At 44.9% G+C, this 26475-nt stretch overlaps 1 protein-coding gene across 1 annotated transcript in view; it reads left to right on the forward strand.

The window, feature by feature from the left end:
• EDAR (ectodysplasin A receptor) overlaps positions 1 to 26475 on the forward strand; it is a 136907-nt gene that overhangs the window by 100269 nt on the left and 10163 nt on the right. Inside the window, exons 5-11 of the mRNA XM_045189179.2 lie at positions 8705 to 8790; positions 19460 to 19546; positions 20507 to 20635; positions 20744 to 20818; positions 21108 to 21180; positions 23804 to 23963; positions 25045 to 25105. Coding sequence (XP_045045114.1) covers positions 8705 to 8790; positions 19460 to 19546; positions 20507 to 20635; positions 20744 to 20818; positions 21108 to 21180; positions 23804 to 23963; positions 25045 to 25105 — 671 coding nt within the window. The remainder of the gene's footprint in view (positions 1 to 8704; positions 8791 to 19459; positions 19547 to 20506; positions 20636 to 20743; positions 20819 to 21107; positions 21181 to 23803; positions 23964 to 25044; positions 25106 to 26475) is intronic.

The following is a 26475-nucleotide window of genomic DNA, read 5'->3' on the forward strand; positions in this document are numbered from 1 at the left end:
GCGGCATTTCAAATAGTGCACTGTACTTTACAACCTACCTGTGTACCTATCATCTCACTGTATTGAATAGAGGGGAGGAAGAAAATAAGAATATATGCAAATGAGAACATGGGACATTAGTCTATAAGAAACAGGAAGAACAAAAGAGGCAGAAAATCCCACCAATTTAAGAACAGGTTGAAAGTGAATAACTTTAAAATAAGAAGATATTTTAAACTCACAGAAATTAACCTTAGTTCAAATTTGTTACTGCAAAACATCCATTCCTGTGGTTTCTAGAACCATCTCTATGCTGGTGATTTGCCCCCCACCTTCAGTCTCCCTAGCTTTCTATCTTCAATTCAGAGCACCTCCTGAGCTACAGACCTACACATCCAAATATCTAAGGGACAACCTCATGTCAATTTCCTTGACACAATGTATGATTCAGCATATTTTTCAAATGAATAAAGAAAGTAGGGGAACCTTATTGCAGGATCTTATTTTTCAATATGCAAAAAGAAAAAGAAAACAGAACAAAAAAACAGGTACCTATAACCAGGGAAGATAATAAACTGTTCCATTAGAAAATATGACTAAATAAAAATTCCCTAGCAAGGAACCAAGATGGAGGCATAGGTAGACACACTGCGCCTCCTCATACAACCAGAACTGACAGAAAATTGAACGGCAAGGAAGTCCAACACCAAGTAGATAAAAAAGAAACATTCATCCAGACTGGTAGGAGGGGCGGAGATGGGCAGCTGGGGCAGAAAGGACTCGCGTTACCATGGCGGGACCGAGACTGGCAGAGTGTGGGATGAACGGGGCAGGCAGTCTGACCACTAGCAGACCCCACGGCCCTACATTCAAGCATAGATAAACCAGGACAAATGGTGGGGGAGCAAAGCAGACCTCCTAACCCAGGGCTCCAGCGCCGGGAAATAAAGCCTCAAACCTCTCAGTGAAAACACCGGTGGGGGTTGGGCAGCTACAGGAGAAACTCCCAGCATCACAGGAGAGGTTGTTGGAGAGACCCACAGGGCCCTAAAGCAAGCACAAGCCCACCCACTCGGGAACCAGCACCAGAGGGGCCCAACTTGATTGTGGGTAGCAGAGGGAGTGATTGAAATCCAGCAGAGAGTGGAGTAAGCACCATTGCTCCCTCTCGGCCCCTCCCCCACGTACAGCGTCACAGCGCAGCCACAAATAATACCCCGCCCCAGCGAACACCTAAGGCTCCACCCCTTTAAGTAACAGATGCACGAAGACAAAAAAAAAAAAATGGCCCAAATGACAGAACACTTCAAAGCTCCAGAAATAATTCAACTAAGCAGCGAACAGATAGCCAACTTATCAGATGCACAGTTCAAAACAGTGGTAATTAGGATGCTCACAGAATTGGTTGAATTTGGCCAAAAACTAGATGAAAAAAATGAAGGCTATGCTAAGAGAAACAAAGGAAAATGTACAGGGAACCAATAGTGATGCGAAGGAAACTGGGACTCAAATCAATGGTTTGGACCAGAAGGAAGAAAGAAACATCCAACCAGAAAAGAATGAAGAAACAAGAATTCAGAAAAATGAGGACAGGCTTAGGAACCTCCAGGACGTCTTGAAACGTTCCAACATCTGAATTATAGGGGTGCCAGAAGGAGAAGAGGAAGAACAAAAAATTGAAAACTTATTTGAACAAATAATGAAGGAGAACTTCCCCAGTCTGGCAAAGGAAATAGACTTCCAGGAAGTCCAGGAAGCTCAGAGAGTCCCAAAGAAGCTGGACCCAAGGAGGAACACACCAAGGCACATCATCATTACATTCCCCAAGATGAAACAGAAGGAGAGAATCTTAGAAGCAGCAAGAGAAAAGGAGACAGTTACCTACCAAGGAGTTCCCATAAGACTGTCAGCTGATTTCTCCAAAGAGACCTTACAGGCAAGAAGGGGCTGGAAAGAAGTATTCCAAGTCATGAAAGGCAAGGGCCTACATCCAAGATTGCTCTATCCAGCAAAGCTATCATTTAGAATGAAAGGTCAGATAAAGTGCTTCTCAGATAAGGTCAAGTAAAAGGAGTTCATCATCACCAAACCCTTATTATATGAAATGTTAAAGGGACTTATCTAAGAAAAAGAAGATAAAAAACATGAACAGTAAAAATGACAGCAAACTCACAGTTATTAACAACCACACCTAAAAAGAAAACTAAGCAAACAACTAGAACAGAAACAGAACCACAGAAATGGAGCTCACATGGAGGGTTATCAATAGGGTAGTGGGAGGGGGAGAGAGGGGGGAAGGTACAGAGAATAAATAGCATAAGTGATAGGTGGAAAATAGCCAGGGGGAGGGTAAGAATAGTGTAGGAAATGTAGAAGCCAAAGAACTTATAAGTATGACCCATGGACATGAACTATAGGGGGGGAATGTGAGAGGGAGGGGGTGGGCAGGATGGAGTGGAGTGAAGTGGGGAAATGGGACAACTGTAATAGTATAATCAATAAATATATATTTTTAAAAAATTCCCTATCTTGGTGCGCTTTAGTTTAGTTGTTGAGGTTATTTTGTTGTGGAGGCTCCACAAGAAGAAGCAGAATCAACACATCCCTACCCAATGGTACCAACATCTGTCTGATACAAAGGGACTGCTCTAAGCACACTGAACTTGAATGAGAGAAATTTAGTAGGATTTTGAATTTAGATGGCTAGAATCAGCCTCTGATACCTTAAACAATTCCTGGAACTTTATCTTGATTGTTTTTTATTGGTGCAGATACATAATTCATGAAAGAAATGCAGTTTCATAGATTGACTATAGATATCCTGAGAAAAAGCATGTTTCCCTTGCCATGCTCAGCTTGGAAAGAAAATTACCCTTTTCAAAAATCTCAACTTATTTTGAGAGCCTGTCAGTGTGAGAATCTGACCTGATATTCACAACCTAGCATAACAGCTCTGGAATTTATTTTAGTAAACCTTTGAATTAAGAGTCTACCAGGTAGGTAGGTACTAGTGAGAAAAAGAGAAAAGCCCTGGTGCCTCTCTTTTCAATGGAGGAGAGAGACAAGAATGTCAGTGACCACAGTGTGTGGTAGGTACCCACAATATTCTAGAAGTCAAGAAAGGGCCATTACTCTGTGGCTGGGTTCAAGAGGGGTCTCCAAAGACTTCTCAGGGCGACACTGGGATGGCTAAGAAGTGGAACAGAGCTTTCCAAGTGCAAATGCTCCAGCCAAAGCCCCAAGGGGGAAGGAGTCTGAGGATATGGAGCTATGAATCCCTGTGGCCAAGCAGAAGGTACATGCAGCTGTGTGTGGAGAAACTAGTGAGGGAGAGGACTCTAGAAAAGGATGCTGAGGACTCAAGTCTTCAGCTTGATGCTGATGTAGGTCACTATGTAGACATCTAGACTTGTGTAGGATATAATCAGGCTGTACCTTAGAATGACCCTCTTGGCAGCAGTGAAGATAAAGTGTTGATTAAGGAAGAGACAGAAGCCTGGGTAACAGGGATAAGATGGGAAGTTGTGAAGACCAGGGCAAGGTGGAAGCATTGGAAGTTGGAGGGAGAGGAGAAATTCAAGACTTGTTGGAAGATAGCAGAGACTGAAGTTGCAGACTGAGTGCATGTGGGATTTGGGGAAAGAGATCGTGAAGAGGATTCTCAGATGTCTGCCTTGGCCAGCTTTGTGAATAGTGATGAGATTTGCTAGAATACAAAAGGAAGAATTTTTGTGGGGAGATGATGGTGGAAAGATGATGGAGGCCTGTGTGGACTTTGAGGTTGTATTGACATCCAGACCAATGTATCAAACACGTAAGTAGATAAACAGTTACAAACCTCAGGTCAGATATGGAAGTCACCTACCCATTAATGGTGTGGGAAACACTGGTCCAAATAAGATCGCCCAGTAAGGCAGCTCCAGGGAGGAGGAAGAGAAAGGGTTCAAGATGGACCCTGGCCCATCAGCATTGCTGGCTCTGACCCAACCGCATTTCAGACCCATGTGTGCATGCACAACGGTCTGTGAGACTCAGCCACGTTTTATTCCAGATGATCTCAAAGGGGCAGTGAGTATGCACTTGGAGCAGCCTGTTTCCTTCTTACTTAGACCCACAGAGACATTCTAGCCAGAAAGAACAAGCCATGGGACCAACACAATAAATGACCTGTCCCGTAGACAGGTGCCAGCTCGGCTACTAGAAAGGCTACTCAATGGCAATGAAGACAATTTGCTTGGTCCCAAGGCTTTTACCAGAAAGAAGTTTGACAATGGAATGGCATAAGCTCCCTGCCTCTGGAAGGCTTCAAAACATAAGGACAACCATCAGTAGAATTAGTGGGGAGGCTAGCATCTGTACTCTTAAAAAGTTTTTTCCAGCTCTGAAATCTTAAGTAACTCCCTCCCTGCTCCATGATAACAATGATCTGCTTCTTTCACATTATGTCTTAAGTACCCAGGACAAGGTGAGGCCTGGAGGGGTATTGTGCAGGTGACACATCTCAGCACACATCTCAGTGCATCCTCTCACTACTCCATCGACATGAAAATGTATAGTCAGTTTCCAGTTTGGCTCTGTGCTATGATATGACTTTAAACAATCACTCCCAAACTCAAGGCCATGGAAATAGAAAGCCCCTACTTTATCTCCAGTCCCCAACCTCCTCATACGGCCTCTAATACGCACAATGCTTTATCAGGGTAGGGTTCCAATGGCCTCCCACTTCCTATTACGTGCCCTAGGTTTTGAGAACAAAATAAAGCTCTCATGGTATGTCACAAAGAAGGATTACAAGGATTTTTGGCAAGTTGGTGCTATCAGCTCCATGAAAGGTTGTTTCTATTCCCAAATCCCTGTGGTCCCCAGGCTGCGGATGCAGACTGCCTCCCATTTGTCTTCCTGACACCACAGGTTGCCTTGGCCAGCTCCACTCTTGTGGTTTGGCAAGCATTCTCTTCTTATTCTTTGCCATCTCTGCTGTGTATCAGTACATGGCCAAGACACTGACTGAACAATGAGCAGTACATGGAGCTTTCCTGTTGAGAAAGGCTTATGTGGGAGGACCAGGGAACAAAATATAAAAAGAGAATGAAAGAAGAGGTGAAATTTCATAACCTTCCTCAGGGCATCATGTAACCCATTGGAGAAGCTCCCTTTGGCTGGCTGCCACACCCTGTCCATTCCTTGCAGACAAGACATTTAAGGATGGTTGGAGGACAGGGGCAGAGAATGCAGAGGTAGCTTCTACGTCCCAACACTGCAGCAGGCAGACGGAATATCAAAGAGATCAGCAGCATCCAGCACAAACTTAGGGTCCCTGAGAAAAAGGAATCTTTGAAGAAAATCTACATACTTAGAAGATTCCAGAGGCCACATTTAAACTGAGTCTTGTCTTGGGTTACTCACCTTAATCAACCCTGGAAGAAAAGCAGAAAGTAAAAAAGATCTAAGGAAAAGACAAAATGGAGATCAAAGAGTAGAAAATTTGACATTTACAGCAAGACAAAGGGACCTGATACTTTTTAGTAGGGCACAGCTTCCTAAATGAACACCCAGCTTCAAGTTGCTAGAGAAGTGAAACAATTGCTTTCTACTCCTGCCTAGCAGGGAATGAGAGTCATGGGGGTGAACTAAACCATGAGGAGTTGAGGTTAGTCCTAAAGAGAAAAACCTAACATTTAAAAATGTTCTGTGCAATACATGCTAGGAAATGTGTGACATATTTAATACTCATGACTTCATAACAGCCTCCAGGAGCCAACATTTAAAAAAAAATTATAGCCATTCAATATTGGTTTTTCAGCTAAGTTATTCAATATGTTTCATAGCTTGGTTCAGACACATAGTCAGGACAGGAGGTGCAGGTGCAGCCATCAGAGCCTTGTGGGAATCAGCAAGAGGTGCCCACTCAGCCTGCCCAAGAAGGTGCCTCCATGCCCAGAAAAGGGAGCTGACTGATTCCAAGGTAGAGCCCCCAGTGGTGTCCCCAGGGACCCATTGGGTGCCAAGTTCTAAGCCCAAGTGTTCTACACCCACCCAGGTAGCTATGGGTCTTCATCCAAAATGGAGTTCAGCACCAGGGGGTTAACTAGGATGAGCTTAGCTGTGGTTCTGCTTTTTGAAAAGGGCAGAAAGATGTACAAAATGCCCTTGGATCTTCTGTCAGTCTCAACACTTTAAACTTCCATAGAGAAAAAATTGTTCTCATTCACTTCTTTTCCAGTCAATTCTTGCCTAGAACCTGCCCTCCTCAGCATCTAGCACAAGGTACTACTGGAAACGCAGGTATGAACAAGGCTGGCCCTGAGGGACTCCCAGGGCAGAAACAGTCACAATCTGGGCGAGAAAAATGCAGTTGGAGGTGGATATGAGAAGAGGAGCAAATAATAGTAGTGTCAACAAAAGGTCTCTGCTATGAATCTAACGCCAACAGTAGTCCTCAGCTTGGGGTATGATAAAAGGAGAAACTCTACTTAGGTAAACAGTTTGCAAAACTAGGAGAAGCAACCTCTAGTGGAAACTGAAGGTGTGTTCCACAAAGATAAAGGGGAGGCCAGCTTTTATAGAAAAAGTCCCCATGATAGTCCTGGGTTGATCCATTTTTATGCAAATGAGAAATCCAAATTTGCACTCTCTGGTCCAAATAACACTGTGCTGATTGGCCAGCTTCATGTGTTCTGATTGGTTGTTATGGAGCAGCTCTGACTGGTTAGTAAAGATGCAAATGAAGTTATAGCTGGGTAGTTTCAATTGGATGGGGCAGGTTTCAGCCCAGTAGTCAAAATACAATATCAGGAACTCCCTTCCTTGTTGGAATGGAAAGGGTTGACTCAACCTGCAGGAGCACAGTGCAAGAAGCCAAAGGTTCAGTTTTCAGCTTTTCCTTGAAATGCAGAGTGAGAGGCTTCTCTCGACAATGGCTGCTAAACTCTGGTTATGAATTTTTGTCAAGTTAACCATGAGGAATCCTTCTTTGCAGATATATTACTTCTTGGGGTTCACACTGGGTCTGGATGTCAGAAACGTGCAGGAGGACTGACCTAGAGCCTGCCACCCTTATGAGGCCACATGCAGACATACAGCCCCTCCTGGGAGCAGAAGCACTGTGGCCCCAACGTGGCTTCCTGCTTCCTGAACACGGATGAGTTCTGGAGGGTGACAGAATATGTGCTTGAAAGAGGCTTTTTACAGAAGGCTTAATTGTGAAACTGGCTGTTGGGACTTCTGAGAGATGTTTTGAGATTGGTTAATTAATGTTTATAAGACACGCAGGAATCTGAGGATAAAAGGCTCTGAGGAAGAGCAATTACGATCATAATGTTATTGGTAATGGTCCAGTTCATGGAGGCTGGAGTCTGAAGACTCCCCAGCCCTCCTGCACCATGCTACCACTTACAGCTGCCATCAGCCAGGGTTGTACAGAGCTAATACAAAAAAATAAAAAATAAAAAACAACCTTGGAAAAATTCAACAGGAGAGAGGGATTTTTCATTTTTTGAAAATGTTGGTAATGGAGAACATTCAGCTCATTTTTTCAGGAACATGTGTAAATGACACATGGATAAAATCAAAGGGGGGTAAGATCAAGGGTGGGAAGTGGGGATGGCTGGGGTTGGGGGGAGTGGTGCAGAGAAAATGGAGACAACTGTATTGAACAACAATTAAAATAAAAAATAAAGAAAGAAAGAAAAGAAAAAAATTTAAAAACTGATTTCTAACAATGAGATAGATGGCTCCATGATCATCGCTGAATATATGTTTATGGAAAACAAGTACACACCAAGAAAAGTGCCAAAGCCTGCAGATGGCAAGGAGCCTAAGTTGCAAGGCCCAGAGGGGAGGTACAGGAGGTGATGTGGCCTGCATAGAACTTCGACCCTTGGTGCGAGAGCCCTGTAGGTAGGGTGTTCTGAGAGTCAGCATAGTCATGGGGCTGGCATATTGACATGAAGAAGCTTGAAAGACATAACAGAATATCAGTGGAGGGTAAAAGACTTCAGAGTCTTACTGTGAACTTCGTCCATTTCTTTAAGTGTATATAGCCCTAGCATGAACGTATATAGGTGTCTTTTGTTCAGTGCTTCTTGAGGAGAAATCAAATAAATTTCAGTTATCACCTTGTTGTACTTTAGGCTATCTCTAAAGCTCTCTGCAGCGACCTCTCTAGACATTACTGTAGCCATCCTTTGCTGGCCAGCACCATTCACTGTTGGTCAGCAGGTACTCACTGGGAGGTCCCAGTGTCACAGACATGGACACATCTGCCTATAAACCCACCAAGCTACAGGCTCTGAGATGGGCATTTGCTGAGGGGGTGATCCTCCTCCAAAGATGCCTGGGTCCCTCATTAGCAAGACACACAAAGTGCTAAACAGGGCATACACAAGATGGATATGCAGATATTTCAAGTGGATGATGTTGATGAAAATGGTGATTACATATACATGCTAAGAAAATTCATCAGTGAAAGGAATCAAAAAGGGGAGGAGATTTTTAAAATACCCAAAATGGCTCAATATTGGGGAAAAAAATCTATTTTAAGACAAGCTGAAAACCCCCCAGTAATCAAAATGGGCCGCCGGCTCAACAGGGCTCCTGATTCCCAGGTGTTTGTTTTGGCCCAACTTGGGTCATGCTTTGGTCATGGGTATGCCAAGTGCTCAGCACTTGCTTGTGGTAGCACCCGACTCACCTGCCTGCTTTGTCTTGTTTTTCCCTCCTATAGCTACTACATATTGGAAAAAAGACCCAGGAACATATACAGCATGGTCTGCTATTCCTGCCTCCTTGCACCTCCCAACACCAAGGAATGTGAGTGCACTTTGTCCTTCTATCAGAACAGTACTTGTTCAATATTGATGTCTTGCATTACACCACGTGGTAGGCAGAAACCAATCCTGGCAAATAGACAAGTTAAGTACAGTGAAGGCATAAAGCAATCAGACATCAAGTCCGTGAAGGATGTTTGCTGTATCTGAACCATGAGTCAGAGACTTTGGTCACTCACCTTGGACAGGTGACCTTGAACAAGTTTCATAAACTCTATGAGCCTAAGTTTTCTCATTTGTAACTTAGGAGTATTAAAATCCGAATTAACTGTAGCATGCAATTCTTGGATAAGACAATGAGATCACAGACACCAAGGTATTTTGCAAAGTACTACAAAGCTCTAGACAATTGTTTGTTCTCATAAATTTTTTAAAACTAAAAGTTGGCCTCCCAGATGAGGCCAGGAGAAGTATAAGAAGTGATCCCAATTAATGAAATAGATACAGGGAAGCATATGTCAACAATGAGTCTAACAAGTTTAGAATCTGGGCTATTTCGTTTCTATTAATTTGGTTTGACCCTCATGGGCATGTTTATGAGGAAGTGCCAGGAACCTCTGCTCCAAGAATGTGTTGTGTGGTCTCTTGCATCTGTGGTCTTAAGAGACACAATTGAAGGAGGGATGGATGGGCATCTGGGACGAAACAGGGAGCCTGATCTCTGGACTGCTCTACTCCCAATCCAAGCCAGAAGAGGTGCCCATACTGGAGCCCTGCCTCTCTTGGGTCTCTGTGAGTCCCTGCCCATCCCATTTTCTCAACATAATCATATCTAAGAGAATAGAATAAGGGCCTCCCTCTTGAGAGTACCTAGGAGGAATGGAAGGAGAGCAAGAAGAGGGAAGCACTACTTCCCCTCACCGTAGGTTCAGCTGGGAAAGGTACTCTGGGTGGTGGGGCAGAGGCTATTCCCTGCCTCCCAAACTGCTTAAGTAGAAGAGCCTGGCAATGATGAACTTGCTGTCTATAAAGCTGAGCATTCCTGCCCAGCATGATGATTATTTCACTGATTAGAGTAAGTCCAAGGGCTCCTGGCTGCCAGCAGGACTGTAGTAAAGTCAGCTGCCATTGCTGATAAGTCTTCTGCTGGGAAATCTAAACTGACTCCATACCAAATAGTTCTGGGATGAATCCTCAACTGGGAAGATGTCAGACAGTCACCACCTATTTAGAAAAGGCTCTTTGCCTATGGAACCAAAAAACAAGCAATTCTTCCCCATGGGACTCTTTTGTTTGAAAGCTCACACACAGTGTGTCCTTCTCAATACCTAGAGCTTGCAAAGCACCTTAGTCCTGGAGACTTTGAAAATAAGTGCATCCCCCTCCCAAGCCCCAGTCCTTAATTGCTTAACTGGAAACCAGCACCCAGTAAGTCCTCCTTGTGGTTCTAAGAACCCAGCGCTGAAGGAAGCCAGCAAAGAAAATGGAGCCTCTGTTTGCCCATCTGGGAAATGGGAGAGACAACCAGATAGGCACTGTAGGATAACATGGTAAATGGAACCCTGCCTGGGTCATGGTCTCAAGTGTGGACATGAAAGGCATACAACTATAATTGAAGAACAATAAAATTTTTTTTTAAAAAAAGAAAGTTACTTTCTCTACCACTGGGGTCTCTACTTCCAGCTGCACAGAGCTCTTGTTCAAGAATCAACACACAGCCTCCATGAAGACACTGAGACCCAAACTCATAAGACTGTCATCAGCAGCCCTGTCCTGGCAAACCCAGGAACTAGGTGAAACCTCATTGGTTAGGATTGCAATTTGCTGGCTGGTTGCCCAGGCCCCACCAAGCTCTCCCCTTCTTGAGCCTATGGTCAGTGGTCAAGAACCCTTTGCCTCCACCTGAGAAGCCTGCTTTAGTTTTGTTTTGATGTGACTTATCTGGGCCCTTGTCATGCAAAGCTAATGCTCTTGATTGCCCAAGTCAATACATGATGAATTACACAACCCAGAGTCAAAGAGAACCTGGGGCACAGACCCCAGGGAAAATGTGTAGCAGATGCACACGTATGAAGGCTGTATGGGCCAGGGTTTGGCTGTGTAGGAGTGAGCCCTGGGCTGCATAGCCTGAGTCAGTGCCTGGGGCTACATGCTCCTTCTCTCCATGTTTCTCCATCCTTAAGGATATAATGGCTTCTATGAGAGACAGGGCTGAGATTCTCATAAGAGCCCCACAGGCTGCCAGGACCACACAGAGAACCCTGATGTGGGTTATGGGCCTGAGTTTAAATTCCTCAGTTTCCTCACCTGCCAAAGACACCCACCTCATCAGCTGTTGTGTGGCTGGATTGAGCTGCACCAACAGGCACAGCCACAGCTGGTTACTAGGCTGCAGCCCATGCAAATATTATCAGGAGTAGCAAAGCAACGCACAGTTATTGCATTTCCGGCACCATCAATTAGGGGAGGGAAGCCAGAAGATGGGCTGCCCTGGTCACCATTAGTCCTGCCTTTGGACCTTGTCATCCTCATGCAAACAGATTTATATGGAGCTTAGGACAGAGCCTGGATGGTACTCACAGAATGTAAAATACCATGTATGCCATGAAACCTCCCTCAGTTTCTGTTTTCTCTCCTGAATAATTGAGAAAATAATATCCCCTCAGTGTACTGATAGGGTTGTCACATACGTGCACAAAATACTTTGAAAATTGAAAGCACAAAGCATGTAACTGACAACTCTTCCATAAACCACAGGAGTGTGGCAGGGATGCTGGGATATTCAGGAGTTTTGAAACCAGGCCTTCTCTCCCGCTTGTCACTTGCCCATCAGGAAAGCTTTGAGGCTTTCTTCCAATGCTTGGGCCACAGTGAACAAGCACAGTCTTCATACTTCCAGTCCTGTTGCTATTTGTGTCCTGGAAGAGAGAGAAGACCTTTGGTAATTTTCAGTTATATCAAAGAGCAAGATCCACTTGGTACAACCAAAGCTTTCTGGTTTTTATTTTCCCTGCACATGCCTGAGGGCAGCCTTGGAAAGGAATCTATGTTACAATGGCAAAGATGGCATGTTGAGAGAGAAAGAAAGAGTAGGATCAGATTTCAGATTCATTAGGATTTCCTCTCTTGGAACAGTTACCTAACTTTGTATCAGTTTCCCAATCTGTAAAATGGGGATTTCATCTCAATAAGGTTGTTAGAGGAGGAGATGACTTGTCAAGTGTGTATGCAGCCCCCCCTGTAGTGTATGCACACGGCACTTAGTATATGATAAAACTTCAGCCTCATGAGTGAGCACCAACAAGGCCTCCTGGGGCCTGTGCAGCTCCCCCTTGCACAGTGGCCTCTTGTGCCTTGTCAGTTCTCCTGGGACACAGATGGCATGAATCCCTCCCTCACAGAGTACTGGAGGAATGCATGAGGTAATGATAGGTCTGGCACCCAGAAGTTGTGCCTTGTCTTCATTAACATTTTTTTAATCACTCATCAGTGACTATGACCCCTGAGTCAAGTCCAAGATGGACTCACCTCCTGAAGAATTCCACGTGATCACCAGGAGTGCTGTGTTTCCCTCTAGATGCTATCGTGTGGTGCCCAACAGTGATGAAACTCCAATGTGAAGCATTGGCCTCCCCAAATGCCAGTTTCCAGCTGTTTCCAAAGCAATGTTTCTCAAACTTGAATGTGTGCACCCACTGTTACTAATACAAAGACACTGCAAAAGGCCAACATTCAAAACATCAGGTTTTGGAGTAAGGAAAGCAGTATTGATTGAGAAGGCGCCCACTCGAGCAGATGGTTCCTCAAATCCATCTTCTGACAACCCAGAATTTGGAAGTCTTTAATGGGAATGGAAGGGAGAATGGGAGGAACAAGAGATGATTGACCACTGAAGGCATCTGACTACTAACAAGGAAAAGTGTGAAATCTCTAAATCTCTTACTATTTCTACGTCCTTTGACCCCTGCTAATCTGAGTCAGCCCTGAAGCTCCTGCAAATCTTCTATAAGCAGTCACCATCCCGTACACATTTTATCACCTCCCAAGGAGAGGCACCCCCTGGTAAGAGGCTGTTCCTCTAAAAACTCAAGTAGAATTCCTCTAATAATGAGCATATGTGTAGCAGGAGCTCTTAGCCTGAAGGCCACAGGAGAAATGCAAGTCAGACTAAAGTATGAGAAAGCGAGCATTTCAATCTGTCACAACATCACCAAGAGTCCTGTTAAGAAACATGTCCCAAAACCAGATAAAGACACAACGAAGAAAGAAAACTTCAGGACAATATCGCTGATGAACATAGACGCTAAAATTCTCAACAAAATATTAGCAAACCGCATCCAGCAATATATTAAAAAGATCATCCACCATGACCAAGTGGGATTCATCCCAGGGATGCAAGGATGGTAAAATATTCGCAAATCAATAAACATAATACATCACATCAACAACAGCAAAGACAAAAATCACATGATCATATCAATAGATGCGGGAAAAGCTTTCGATAAGATACAGCACCCATTTCTGATAAAAACACTCAGCAAAGTGGGAATAAAGGGAGCTTTCCTCAACATAATAAAGGCCATATATGGGAGACCTACAGCCAACATCACACTCAATGGACAAAAACTTAGAGCTTTCCCACTAAGATCAGGAACAAGACAAGGATGCCCTCTCTCACCACTCCTATTCAACATAGTATTGGAAGTCCTAGCCACAGCAATCAGACAAGAAAAAGCAATAAAAGGCATCCAAATTGGAAAGGAGGAAATGAAACTGTCACTCTTTGCAGATGACATGATAGTGTACATGGAAAACCCTATAGACTCCACCAAAAAACTACTCGACCTAATAAATGAATTTGGCAAAACAGCTGGATACAGAGTCAATACCCAGAAATCAAAGGCATTCCTATACACCAGCAATGAAACTGCAGAAACAGAAATCAGGAAAAAAATTCAGGAAAAAAATCCCATTCGATATAGCAACAAGAAAAATAAAGTACCTAGGAATAAACCTAACCAAGGAGGTAAAAGACCTGTACTCAGAAAACTACACAACACTGAAGAAAGAAATTAAGGAAGATACAAACAAATGGAAGCATGTACCATGCTCATGGATTGGAAGAATTAACATCATCAAAATGGCCATACTACCCAAAGCAATTTATAGATTCAGTGCAATCCCTATTAGAGTACCCATGACATCTTTCACAGATATAGAACAAACATTGCAGAAATTCATATGGAACCATAAACGACCCTGAATAGCTGCAGCAATTTTGAGAAAGAAGAACAAAGCAGGAGGGATCACAATACCTGATATCAAACTGTATTACAAGGCCACTGTAATCAAAACAGCCTGGTACTGGGATAAAAACAGGCACATAGACCAATGGAACAGAACAGAGAGCCCAGAAATAAACTCAAGTCTTTACGGTCAATTAATATTTGACAAAGGAGGCAGGAGCATAAAATGGAGCAAAAACAGCCTCTTCAACAGATGGTGTTGGGAGATCTGGACAGCTACATGAAAAAAAATGAAACTCGATCCAACTTACGCCATACACGAAAATAAACTCAAGATGGATAAAAGACTTAAATATAAGTTGTAACACCATAAAAGTCCTCGAGGAAAACATTGGCAGGAAAATCTCAGACATTCCACACAGCAACATCCTCACAGACACGTCCCCTAAAGCAAGGGACATAAAGGAAAGAATAAAAAAATGGGACCTCATCAAACTAAAAAGCTTCTGCATGGCTAAAGAAAAGAGCACCAAATTACAAAGAGAACCAACAGAATGGGAAAACATATTTGCCAATGATACCTCAGACAAGGGCCTGATCTCCAAAATATATAAAGAACTCACACGACTCCACTCCAGGAAGACAAACAACCCAATTAAAAAATGGGCAAAGGACTTGAACAGACACTTCTCCAAGGAAGACATACAGAGGGCCCAGAGACATATGAAAAGATGCTCAGCATCACTAGCCATCAGAGAGATGCAAATCAAAACCACAATGAGGTATCATCTCACACCAGTCAGAGTGGCCAACATAAACAAATCAACAAAGAAATGTTGGAGAGGATGTGGAGAAAAGGGAACCCTAGTGCACTGTTGGTGGGAATGCAGACTGGTGAGGCCACTGTGGAAAACAATATGGAATTTCCTCAGAAAACTAAAAATGGAACTGCCCTTTGACCCAGCAATTCCGCTGCTGGGATTATACCCTAAGAACACTGAAACACCAATCCAAAAGAACCTGTGCACCCCAATGTTCATAGCAGCACAATTTACAACAGCCAAGTACTGGAAGCAACCGAAGTGCCCATCAGCAAACGAGTGGATCCAAAAACTATGGTATATTTACACAATGGAATTCTACACAGCAGAGAGAAAGAAGGAGCTTATACCCTTTGCAACAGCATGGATGAAACTGGAGAGCATTATGCTAAGTGAAATAAGCCAGGAGGTGAGGGACAAATACCATGTGATCTCACCTTTAACTGGAACATAATCAATAGAAGAAAAAAGCAGACAAAATATAACCATAGACATTGAAGTTAAGAACAATCTAACAATAGCCAGGGCGGGGGGGGGGGGGGGAGTGGGGGTGGGGACAGTGGGAAAAGGGGATTACAGGAACTACTATAAAGGACACATGGACAAAACCAAGGGGGAGGGTGGAAGTGGGGGAGGGAGGTAGGTTCACCTGGGGTGGGGTGGAGGGATGGGGAGAAAAGGCATACAACTGTAATTGAATAACAAAAATTAAAAAAAAAAAAGAATGTTGCTAAATCTAGATTAAACAGTGCCACTTATAATATGTATCATTTCACACTTATCAAAATTGGGAAGGATGAAGAGGCAGTAATTTGGCCACTGTAATTTTCCAATAAAGTTGTGTAATGCATGGAAAAAAAAAAGAAAAAGAAACATGTCCTGCTGCAGCAGGTCTGGGTGGGTTCGAAAACTCCCTTTCAAGCAAGTTCCCCAGGACCTCACTTTGAGCAGCCAAGTTCTAATGGCTCTGCCCATTGTTCCAGCATCCGCCAGTAGGGGGCAGTGAGCCAATGCAACAGATTCGGACACCCTCATTGACTGCTGTTAAAAGGCAACAAACAAATCATTCCTGAAAACCCAAGCTGTTTGCTATATGCCAGCCACCTCTAATACACACTAGCACATTTATAAACGGTGTGGATTAACAAGCCTCAAAGGCTCTTAGTAAACCCCCTCATTACAATGAATAGAGGTCTAACTGCATTAAGCCACATGCTCATAGTTCTCAGAATCCTCCTAGCAAAGGTGAATGTACTCCCCACAGGGTCCCCACCTGTCTATACTTTCTATCCAGAGTCAGTGGTACCTCATGCTTAGACTCCATTTTCTTTTGTTTTAATAGAGATCTTGTGTGGAAATTTCTGATTATTTTCTGGGACTACTATTTTGAACAACCCTCCCTTACCCTTTTATAAAATATCTCCTCTTTGCTTATTCAAATCTGGGGTCTAAGCATTATGGAAGGGAAGATAGTAGCTGACCACCTAATGGAAACAACATTGAGAAACATTTTCTTCAATGATCTATTCCAAGGAGGCTGAGTGAACTAGACACAGCCCATGTTTGAGCAAAGGGAAACCTCCCAGACACCACATAGTTTTACAAGTGCTGAGTTAATCCTCATCAGACCACAGCAGACCCTGGAGCAGACAACATGCTGTGCAGTCAAGGCAGTGACAGCATGCTGTCCTAAAGGCACCTGCCCCAAAGGTAGACCTCCAGTCATGCAGCCTTCCTGCCCACTCTCCCTGTGCATCCTCAGATGTGCCAGGCTGTTCAGTTAATATCAGCTGGAGTTCACTTTGGAGGGAAATGTCCAGAAAATCAGGGTGGAGGTATGGTCCAGCTTGCCACCTGACCAAGGAAAGGCCAGTGCCTGCCAGGTGCAGTGAGGCAAGCTTTACTGATGCAATAGCCTGCACCCACCATCTAGTGATGTCCATGTGTAACCAGCCCTGCCAGTCAGGTATAAAGGTGTTTTTTAAGTTAGCGTGCCACTAAGCTATTCTCACTGTCCCACTCTAGACCACAGGCCTGGCTGTATTTCTGTCCCTAACCCCAACTTCTGTCACATAGCCCCAGCCAGCAAACCCAGGCAGAAATGAACAAGAAAGACAGGTGACAAACATGCACAAATAGAGCCCACAGGTAGTCTTTTCCTGACTACATAGCTTAAGGTCCCTTGAGCCCCTTAACAAACAGGTAGAATAGCTGTGGTTTCAATGTCCAATTTTCTTGAAGCTATGCCCCATATTCTTTTTTCTCACTTCACTAGATAAAGTTTGATAGGCTGCTTCCCAGCTCGATGCAAACAGGACTAAAAATCTGAAGTCCATCTTATCATTCTGGAACTTTCAAAGGGAATCCATGTGGTGTGTGAGGAGTGAAAGGCAAGCCTCCAGATCAGTCTTGTCACGGGGAGCAGCTATTTTGAGAGACATGAACCCCTCCTTCGGGGAGCACACACCTTCACCAGCACCACCCTGGTAGGCTACCGATTCTAAGGCCAGGTGAGAAGGCTAAATTAATTTAATCTCATCCAAATTTGGTGGGTGGGGAAAGCTATTCTCCAGAAAGACAAAGAAATGTCTCTCTAAGCTCCAGATACAAGTGGGGTGGGGAGGTACATTCTCAGGGCAGGGCAGGTTCTGGAAGGCCTAGGGGAGAAAGAAAGAAGAACTACACCTTTCAGCTGTTATCCTCCTCCAACCACCCACCAGTTTTGATGTCCCATTTCTCAGCTTCCTGCCCTCTCACCCACCAGCAATTACAGAAGGGGGGAGGCCCTGGGGACACAAGGTGGGGGCATCCATGAGCCCCACTCTGTTCTGAGCAAATCACTTCTAGGATCTCTTTTGATTCAAAGAGTAGCCCATGCTGACCTGTTACCTTAGTGTCCCTTATACCTCTCAGTACCCTTCCCTCTCTTGGTAGAAGAGCTAAGAAGTCATCCCAATGATAGCAGTTGAGAAAAAAAAAAAAAAAAACGAAAGAAGTGGAAACCAGAGAGCTCATCATGCCCTGCAGAGGGAAAGGACTGACCCAACCATTCTGTGGTGGTCTGTGTGGCACCCACACCTGTGTTTGAAGCAGCACAGAGGGGGCACAGAGGAAACAACATGGAAAACTGCTCTGAGTATGAGCTAGAAGGGCAGCAGGATGGCGCCAGGAGCATGTACCCTTGCCTTGCTGACCCTCCCCAGGGCGAGCCCCTATCCAGTGTTGAGGAGGGTGTGAACTGTCATATCTTGCAGTGCTTCCGAAAAAACCTGCCTGTTGGCCCCTCAGGCAGCAAATCGCATTTCTTATGTACCTGTGACAGTTTAATTTCCTGTCTTACCTGAGCAACTGGCTGACGCTGGCACTGTGACACCTAATAGAAATGTAAAATTATACCAAGAGTCAGGCTTCAGCTTATCCCTCCCAAACTGCCATTCAATTTTTTTTTTTTAGATTTTATTTATTTGTTTAGAGAGGGGAAGAGAGGGAGAGAGGGAGAGAAACATCAATGGGTGGTTGCCTCCCACATGCGCCCTACCGGGAACCTGGCCCGCAACCCAGGCATGTGCCCTGACTGGGAATCGAATGGGTGACACTTTGGTTCACAGGCTGGCATTCAACCACTGAGCCAAATAAAAGGGACCACAAGCCAGGGCTGCCATCCAATTTTATTTGTAGAATTTCTATTTGTTTTCAAGGTATGAGTATCAAAAGTATCTGGTCCTGCTCTCTCCTTTGACCTTCTGGCCACAGAAGTATGGATAATTCAGGAGGACTTTTCTTGCCCAGTTGGCTGTGGTCATTGTCTCATTGGCTTCCCCAAGCTATGTGTACAGGTGGCTTTAGAAATACCACTCATAGAGCAAGTGGCTGTGTTTCTCCTGAGAACCTTCTGTTACAGAAAACAGCCCTGTTTCTCACAGAAGCCTTGCTGTCCCGGGTCCAACATCAGGGCCGTACCTCCTGGCTGGGCTACTGGGAGGCCCAACATGTGTGGAGTTTAGGGAGGACACTCACCTGTCACTCAGGGCAAAGCCACTCTCCCAGTTACTCGAGAATTGGTGGAGACAAAAGCAAGACAGGAGGAAACTTATTTGAAACACAATCATTTTTATTAACTGCAAAACTCAAGTTTGGCCTAAAGGAAAGTTCACCATTAGAATGTCTTTTCTGTGGTAGAATATTTTCGTTTATTTTAACTGAAAAATTTTATGAATTGTCTAATCACAAAACCAGCTCACATTTTATTCCTGCAAAGTAACACTTTTTACATAGAACAGGAGTTTTTATGAATCACAGTTTCAAAAGAAGACCAAGCTCATACCTGCTCTTAAACAGTTTGTTCACAACTATTTTTAAAATGTATCATAGCAAGAATCCTAGAGAAAAAGGCACCAAAATGTTAACTTTAGACAGAGGCTGTGGATGATTTTTTTACTTCTTTCTTGTGTTCTAGTTTTTTAAATAATAAGCGTATGTTACTTGTATAACTCATATACCGTATATTATTCAGGCCCCTCTCCAGCCCATTCCTAATGTGGAATTTTAGATCAGTAGCTGTGTTGCCACACCAGGTGTTCCAGTGTTGATGGTGGAGCCTCTGCAGGCCATCCTGAGAAATGCACAGTGATTGTTCTCCTTGCAGGTGCGGGAGCCACCTCGGGGGTCTCTGCCAACTTCCCCATCACTGCTGGCAGCAGCACCCTCTCTCCTCTCCAGCATGCCCATAAAGGTAGGCAGGCTGCCTAGGTTTGATATTCTGGAGTTACCACCTAGACCTAAGGGGGAGGACTGGAGAGGAAGGAATTATTAGAAGTGAACATGAAGCTCTTCTCCACTTCAGATCACAGCCCTAATGTGATTGAATCACACTCAATACCCCAGTTGCTGGAAGTTAATACTATCTCTTAAAGGAATAGAGCCAATCACTCCATGGGTATCTTGGGCCCATTGGAGTATGTTGGTAATGAAGGTACATTCCCAGGATGTCAGGGATGTGTGCTCAGGACACAAGTAGAGAAGGCAGGAGAGGAGCAGCTTCTGCAGCTTCCTGGGCTTTGGCCAGCCCTGATGTTAGCAGCAATTCTGTTGCTGGCTTTCATATAAACCTGCTGATTTCAACACTTTACTATCTGTTTCCAATTAACTACATTTCACTCACTCCTTAATTTCTTTGGAATGGAAGGATGGAGGAGGACCCCCCAAGGTCCACAGTTTTTTCAGAGCAAGACCTCATAGTGGCTCCTCCTTCCCTCTTGCACTGTCTCAGTGCCATCTGTTTAATCATATTTAAGGCTTGGGTCCTCGGTGAGGCTTGGGCTGCCTTCAGATACCCACGGTGCACTCAGAATGCATTTTGGGTTTCCAAAGTAGTAGAACCAAGGGCAAGCCCAGTGAACAACTGAACAAATCCAAGCCATGGCACTCCAGAGAAGTCTAATTCTACCTCAGTTGAGACAAACAAGGGGAGTTCATGGGCAGTCCTGATGAGGTGGCCAAAACAAACTTGTAGAGCTGAGTTCTGAGACCAAGCAAGCATTTTGGTTTCTGAGGATCCCCCAGAAAGTGTCCCAAAGGTAGGAACATTACTTACAGGGGCTGCAGTCTTGAATGAGAAAGGGTCCTGCCTGATAGATGGGTTCCTGTAGGTACTCTTTTATCCTAAGTCATTGCCTTCTCTCCCCAACTTCAGCAGAGCTCTCAGGCCAAGGACACCTGGCCACGGCTCTGATCATTGCCATGTCCACCATTTTCATCATGGCCATTGCCATTGTCCTCATCATCATGTTCTACATCATGAAGACAAAGCCTTCTGCCCCAGGTGACTACTCCTCAATGCCTGCCCCATATCCCCTCCCCCTTGAACAGCTCCATCAACTTACCCAGTCAGTGAGCCTGGCTGCTCACATACTTCTCTTTCTCCAATTAGCCTGCTGCACCAGCCACTCAGTGAAGAGTGTGGAAGCCCAAGTGAGCAAGGAAGAGGACAAGAAAGAGGCTCCAGGTCTGCAGAGTCCCCATGAGTGTGGGTGTCCATCTTCAGGGTGGAGGCTTTTTGCCCCTCTGCCACTACCCCAGCAACCTGGCCTTCTAACTGGCTATGCTCTCTGCCACTTGGCATAGGAGTCATAGGAAGGGGTGTCAGTGCAGCCATGTTGTGTTTAATCCTTAAGGTATTGTGGTTTAGCCACAAAGTAGGTCTGCTAAAGGGGAAGTGAGCAGTGGAAGGCCAAGCTCAGAGCTGGAGCCAACTCTTAACTCCTCTCTCTCCCAATCTTCCTATTTTCCTACAGACAGTGTGGTGATTTTCTCAGAGAAGGATGAATTTGAGAAGCTAGCAGCAGTTCCAGCAAAGAATGCCAAGAGGTAGGTCAAACCAAAGCAGCTCCTAACAGCCCCCAGTTCCAGGTTGAAGTGAGGAGGTCCTCAGGGACCTTGAGTAGGAAAGGGAGCTGACCATGCCAGGTGAGAAGTGCACTGAGAAACCTGTCTACTGGCCTGGAGGTTGTGCTGGGAACAACTCTAGAGGGAGCAAGGCCCCAGGGACCAGCAAGGCAGTCCCAGTCAGCATGGGTCACAGGCTTACTGTTGACCTGAAGCTGGGACCAGGTGGTATTAGGGACAGGTGGTTAACACCTGCCAGCCACTCCAAGTTAGCCCTCCTCCCTTCCTCCAGGGCCAGATGCTCCAGGCCTTTCTCTTCAACATCCACCTTTCTCATGCAGACGCCAAAGCTTCTGCATGACCCCTTCCTCTCCAGCAGCCTGGGTAATATTCCTGCTGCTGCTCCCCAAGCAAATACTGACAGCACAGTGCTAAAGCTAGAGCCGATGTCCCAATAATACAGTGACAGTGATGATAAAGATGGCTACCAAACACTTGGTGCTGATTACTCACTAGTCATGAATGTGACATTATACACTTTTGTAGGAAGTTGAGGTTTAGAAGTTGTCATGTGCCTGTGGTTGCATGCCCAGTGAGTGGCAGGGCTGGGGGCTGAGTCCAGGCCCTGGCTCCAGTGTGTGTTCCACAAGCTCTGGACCAACCACTAACACTTAGTGAAATAGGGCCTCTTCGGGAAGAGATTTGATACATGAAGTCTTTAGTATATTTACCACACACACATACACATTGGGATGTGGAATCAACCTAGCTTTGACATCTAGGGTTAAAGGAAGTAACTTTTTATTTGCCCCCTTATGTGGTCATTTGGACTTAGTTCTATTTAGGTTCCAAAAATCCATCCCATGTTAATAGTCCACCCCATGGTTGTTCCAAGACCCCATCCACTCAAATGTCCCTGTTGCAGATGGGGACACAGAGGCCATGAGAAGTCACCAAACTGGCTACAGAAAGAGCAGGGAGTAAATCCTTCCTCTCCTCACTCCCAGCCTGTGATGTTTCTAGGGTATGTGAACTCTTGTAAAGCCATGCTTTTTAGGAATGATAATGAATCCAGATGTTTGCGTAGAGCTTTGACATTTATAAAGCACCACCAAACGTGTTATCTCATTTGGAAAACTCCACATTCCTGATACAAGGACCAGAAGCAAATTTAAATCATGAAAACTTTGCATACTGGGAAAGAAAAGCAATTGTGTGGAACTTGACAGTCCCTTAGAAAATGGTATTCCTGATAGGTGCCTCTGTTACCCATGAACATTTTTCAAAACCTCATGAATTTGTGGTCTGAGCAATTTCATGCACATCTGACAAATGTGTGCCAGGTCCAAGCTGCTGTTACCACAGTAGAACCCAGGCTTGCAGCTTGGTGGTGGGAACTTGGTTCTTCAATGTGCCTCTTGGAGATTAATTGCTTCTCCAGCCTTCATCTATCTAATCCCATGTTGTGTCAGCCTCTCTCCACCTGTCCTTCCAGCCTTTTCTCATTCCCAAGGGAAGGAGAGAAAAGAACACTCAAAACACAGGGATGCATCATATGATGCATTAAGTTTCCTCTAATGACTGAGAAAATATTTGGGGACTCTACTTGGAAAAATAATGCTTATTTCATACACAAATGTTAAATAAAAATTAACATTCAACCATTGTTTTTTAAAAGACAAGGCACTGAGATTTCATCCTCTTCGCCTTCTCTCAGGTCTTAGGGAAAGGACCTGAGGCCACTCAGTGCTCTGGGGACAGTAGGGTTTTTCCACCTGGCTTGCTCTCTGGTGGGGACAGCAGTAGGCCACCACCTCCCACGAGGCCTGAAACCTTCTGGGTCCCACCCACCATTTTTGTTTTCTTTATATTCTTCTGTCTCAGAGTTATGTTCAGTGTGGGCTTCATTACTGTAATCCAGTTACTAGCAAAGATAATTCTTTAGCAAAAACACAGGAAACAAGAAGGATACTTACAATAAAGAATGTTTTCATATATTTGGAAAGATTTTGAGAGTTTGAGCTTCAACCCACATATGCCTTGGGCCATGGGCATGGGCTATGAGTGACAGTGTGACTGAGACCACCTGCCCTCCTGTGTGATCTCCTAAAGCTCCTCTCTGTGCTGGCTGCACCCTCACCCCGTGGCACACACATCCCACCTAGGCCACTCCCTAGTCACGGGAGCTCCCCAGTCTCAGTCTCTGGTTAGTTTTGTTTTCAGTTATTCTGGAGAGTTGGCACAAATTCCATGCCAGCCACATAAACTTGTTTGCTACATGAAGACACAAGGTTGAACTTTGCACTTCTCTGGATGACATACATGAAGCTATAACATATTCAAGAACACTTTCTTGAACTGGGTGGGATGGAAGAATGAGCACAGCACCTTTGGGCCACCATGCATCCAACTTCTATGTCTGGAAAGGAATAGAGAGCAGTCTGTGTCTCTCTCATTTTGTGGCCCATGCCTCCTGCCCCACAGTCTGCTTGGTGAAAGCTTAAGAAACAAGTCTCTGTATCCCAACCATGCCCCGCACTGGAAGGATGTGTCCAGGCTGCAACTTCCCAGGCACCATGAGTGAACTCCCTTCTTGTTTCCACAGTGAGAATGATGCCTCATCTGAGAATGAGCAGCTGCTGAGTCGAAGCATGGACAGTGATGAGGAGCCTGCCACTGACAAGCAGGGCTCCCCTGAGTTGTGCTTGCTGTCACTGGTCCACTTAGCCAGGGAGAAGTCTGCCACCACCACAAAGTCAGCCGGGGTGAGGTTCTGGCAGCCTGTTCACCAACCTTCTGATTTACTGTGCCGTCAGATAATGTGGTGTTACTCCCACAGCCCCAGCCAGGAAACCTAGATGGAGTGACATGTTGAAAGCAAGATATTTAAAAAATAGAAAACTTATTTCTCATATATAGCTTCATAGAAGAAAATGAAAAATAATAAGACAAAGAGCTAAAATTATTTGCAATGCCATAGGACAGAAAAAAACCTTTGTAAACTTACTGGCCTATATCTAATCACACATATAATAGTTAAATATAACTATATACTTATCTATATAGTATGTGTATACATAACTTTATATAGACATAGTATGCACATTTTTTATGTAAAAATGCTCCACTAGGTTTGTCACCTGAAGCAGCCCACTTTGGAACATACCATGGTAAGGGTGTGGGCAAAGGTGAGCCAAGCCCTGCCCCAGGGTGTCTGAATGTCTAGCATGTGGTTCACTGGCAGCTGGATCCAAGAATCAGGTCAACTAAGTTGCTAGGCAATAATGTTCTTGGTAAAAGTGTCCCTGATTGAGAGGCTGGACCTGGCCTGGGTTCTCACAGGGACATCATGCTCTGTGCTGCCCAGTTCAGTGATCTCTGTAGTGGGGCTTGTCACTTGCAGAAGCCTGGGGGTCTATGAAGTGGTTATGAGAGATATTGGTTCCAGAAGAGCCTGGGACCTTTCAAGCAGGGCCACTTCTGCACCTGTCCATCATGGGCTTCATCTCTTGGCTGCCTGTTGGCAAGCTGGGATCCTCAACATTTATCCTTCCAAATAGACAAATGCCAGGTGTGGCCTCTGGTCATCTTGTGAGTCTAAATGTTCAGTGGAACCTAAGAAGCCCTGCCAATGGGCATTGAAGGTGCTTGACTTGTATAACCCCAAAGAAAGGCTTTCTCTCTGAATTATGGATAAGCTGTTCATACAAGGACTTGATTCAACATTTCTGATTGGAAATCAGGGGAGAGCAGCTATCTGCCAACACTGAGATGTAGGGCTTAGTTTGTTGTCTGCTACCATTTCCCCCTTTCTGAAAATTAACATTCTCTTAACTTTTTTCATAGACTCAAAGTCGAAGGAAAAAGATATTGGATGTGTATGCAAACGTATGTGGAGTTGTCGAAGGTGAGAATAAGAGCAGTGTTCAGCACGACACTCACCCCAGGTTTTCCTCAGGACTTTCTTCTGACCACTGACAATGAGAAGGGGGCTCTGGCCAGAGTCCTGATGCCCCTGGGAGGGGTCTGAAAAAAGTCACCCATCCAACTTGTCATGCTCCTCATCAGGCTGAACTGATTTCAGGGTGGAAGGACATGGAATTTGAGTCCAAGCTGTGTTAACACATTTCCCCAGTGTTTCCCATCACCCTTCCCTCATAAGATAAGGAGCTAACATTCACCCCAGGGCCTCTCTAGAAGGACTCATGGAGTCAGGACACCCAGATGCTGAAGAGAAGGGGCTTGTTGTCCCCTCGTGCCCTCCAGATGATGTCTCTCTATTGGCATTATCATCTTTGAAATCTTTGATAATCATCATTATCCAGTCATAGCTGCCCTTCCCCTCCCCTCTAGCCGCTCATAGTGTATGACAGGAGGTGTCCCCTCATAAAGATACCTTCTTATTCACCCAGGAGATAAGACCTTCATCACTGAGGTTAGGGAATTCTCCCCAGCTTCCTCTGGCCACTTGGTATTGTCTCACTGGCTGCCTCCATGGACTGCCTCATCTGCCCCAGGCAGCAGGAGTGGAGCCTGGTGCCTTCTCATTTCTCCACTTGAGCCAAGCTCAGCACACTCAGCCCAGAGCAGGCTTGCTGGTTTGTGTGCTGTCTTGGCCAGAAATAACTACTGAGGGTGAGTTCAAGAGGCCAAGCACTCTACTCAGCTGTCTGCTGAAATGTGGCATCTCTCTATACTCATGCCCCAGGGTCAGTCTGATCAAGCTTACATGTTTGGGCGCCATCAGCTGCCCAGTGGAGAAGGGTCTGAGATTTGTATTTTGTCACCCTAGAAATCTCTTCTCTATTCCAAAGATGTCTTTGTTTTAAGAGCCCATACCCAAGAGACAGATTTTTCAAATTAATTTTAGGAAAGAGGAGCCCCTCCAGTGATACTGGGAGGGTAAAGAGCCTGAAGCCCTGGGTTCTCAGCCACCCTCTCATAGGCAACCCCATGGTGACACTGAGAACCTTAGACCAGCAGTGCCCAGCCTTGGGTGAACATTAGTTACTCGGAGAGTCTTAATGCTAGCTCCCTCTCTGCATCTGCCCCAAGATCCTGATGTAATTAGTCTGGGATGAGTCCCAGTCATCAATGTCTTATGTTTTGTTGTGTTTTTAATTAAACTTTTTATTTTGAGATCATTGTAGTGTTGAGAGGTGATACAGAAAAATCCTGTAATACTTTTCACCCAGTTTCTCCCAATGGTAACATCTCACCAAACCATCCCTATAAGGTGCAACCTGGATATTTACATGGATACAGTGAAGACAGCCC

This window comes from Desmodus rotundus, chromosome 3 (assembly GCF_022682495.2).
Source record: "Desmodus rotundus isolate HL8 chromosome 3, HLdesRot8A.1, whole genome shotgun sequence".
NCBI lineage: Eukaryota > Metazoa > Chordata > Mammalia > Chiroptera > Phyllostomidae > Desmodus > Desmodus rotundus.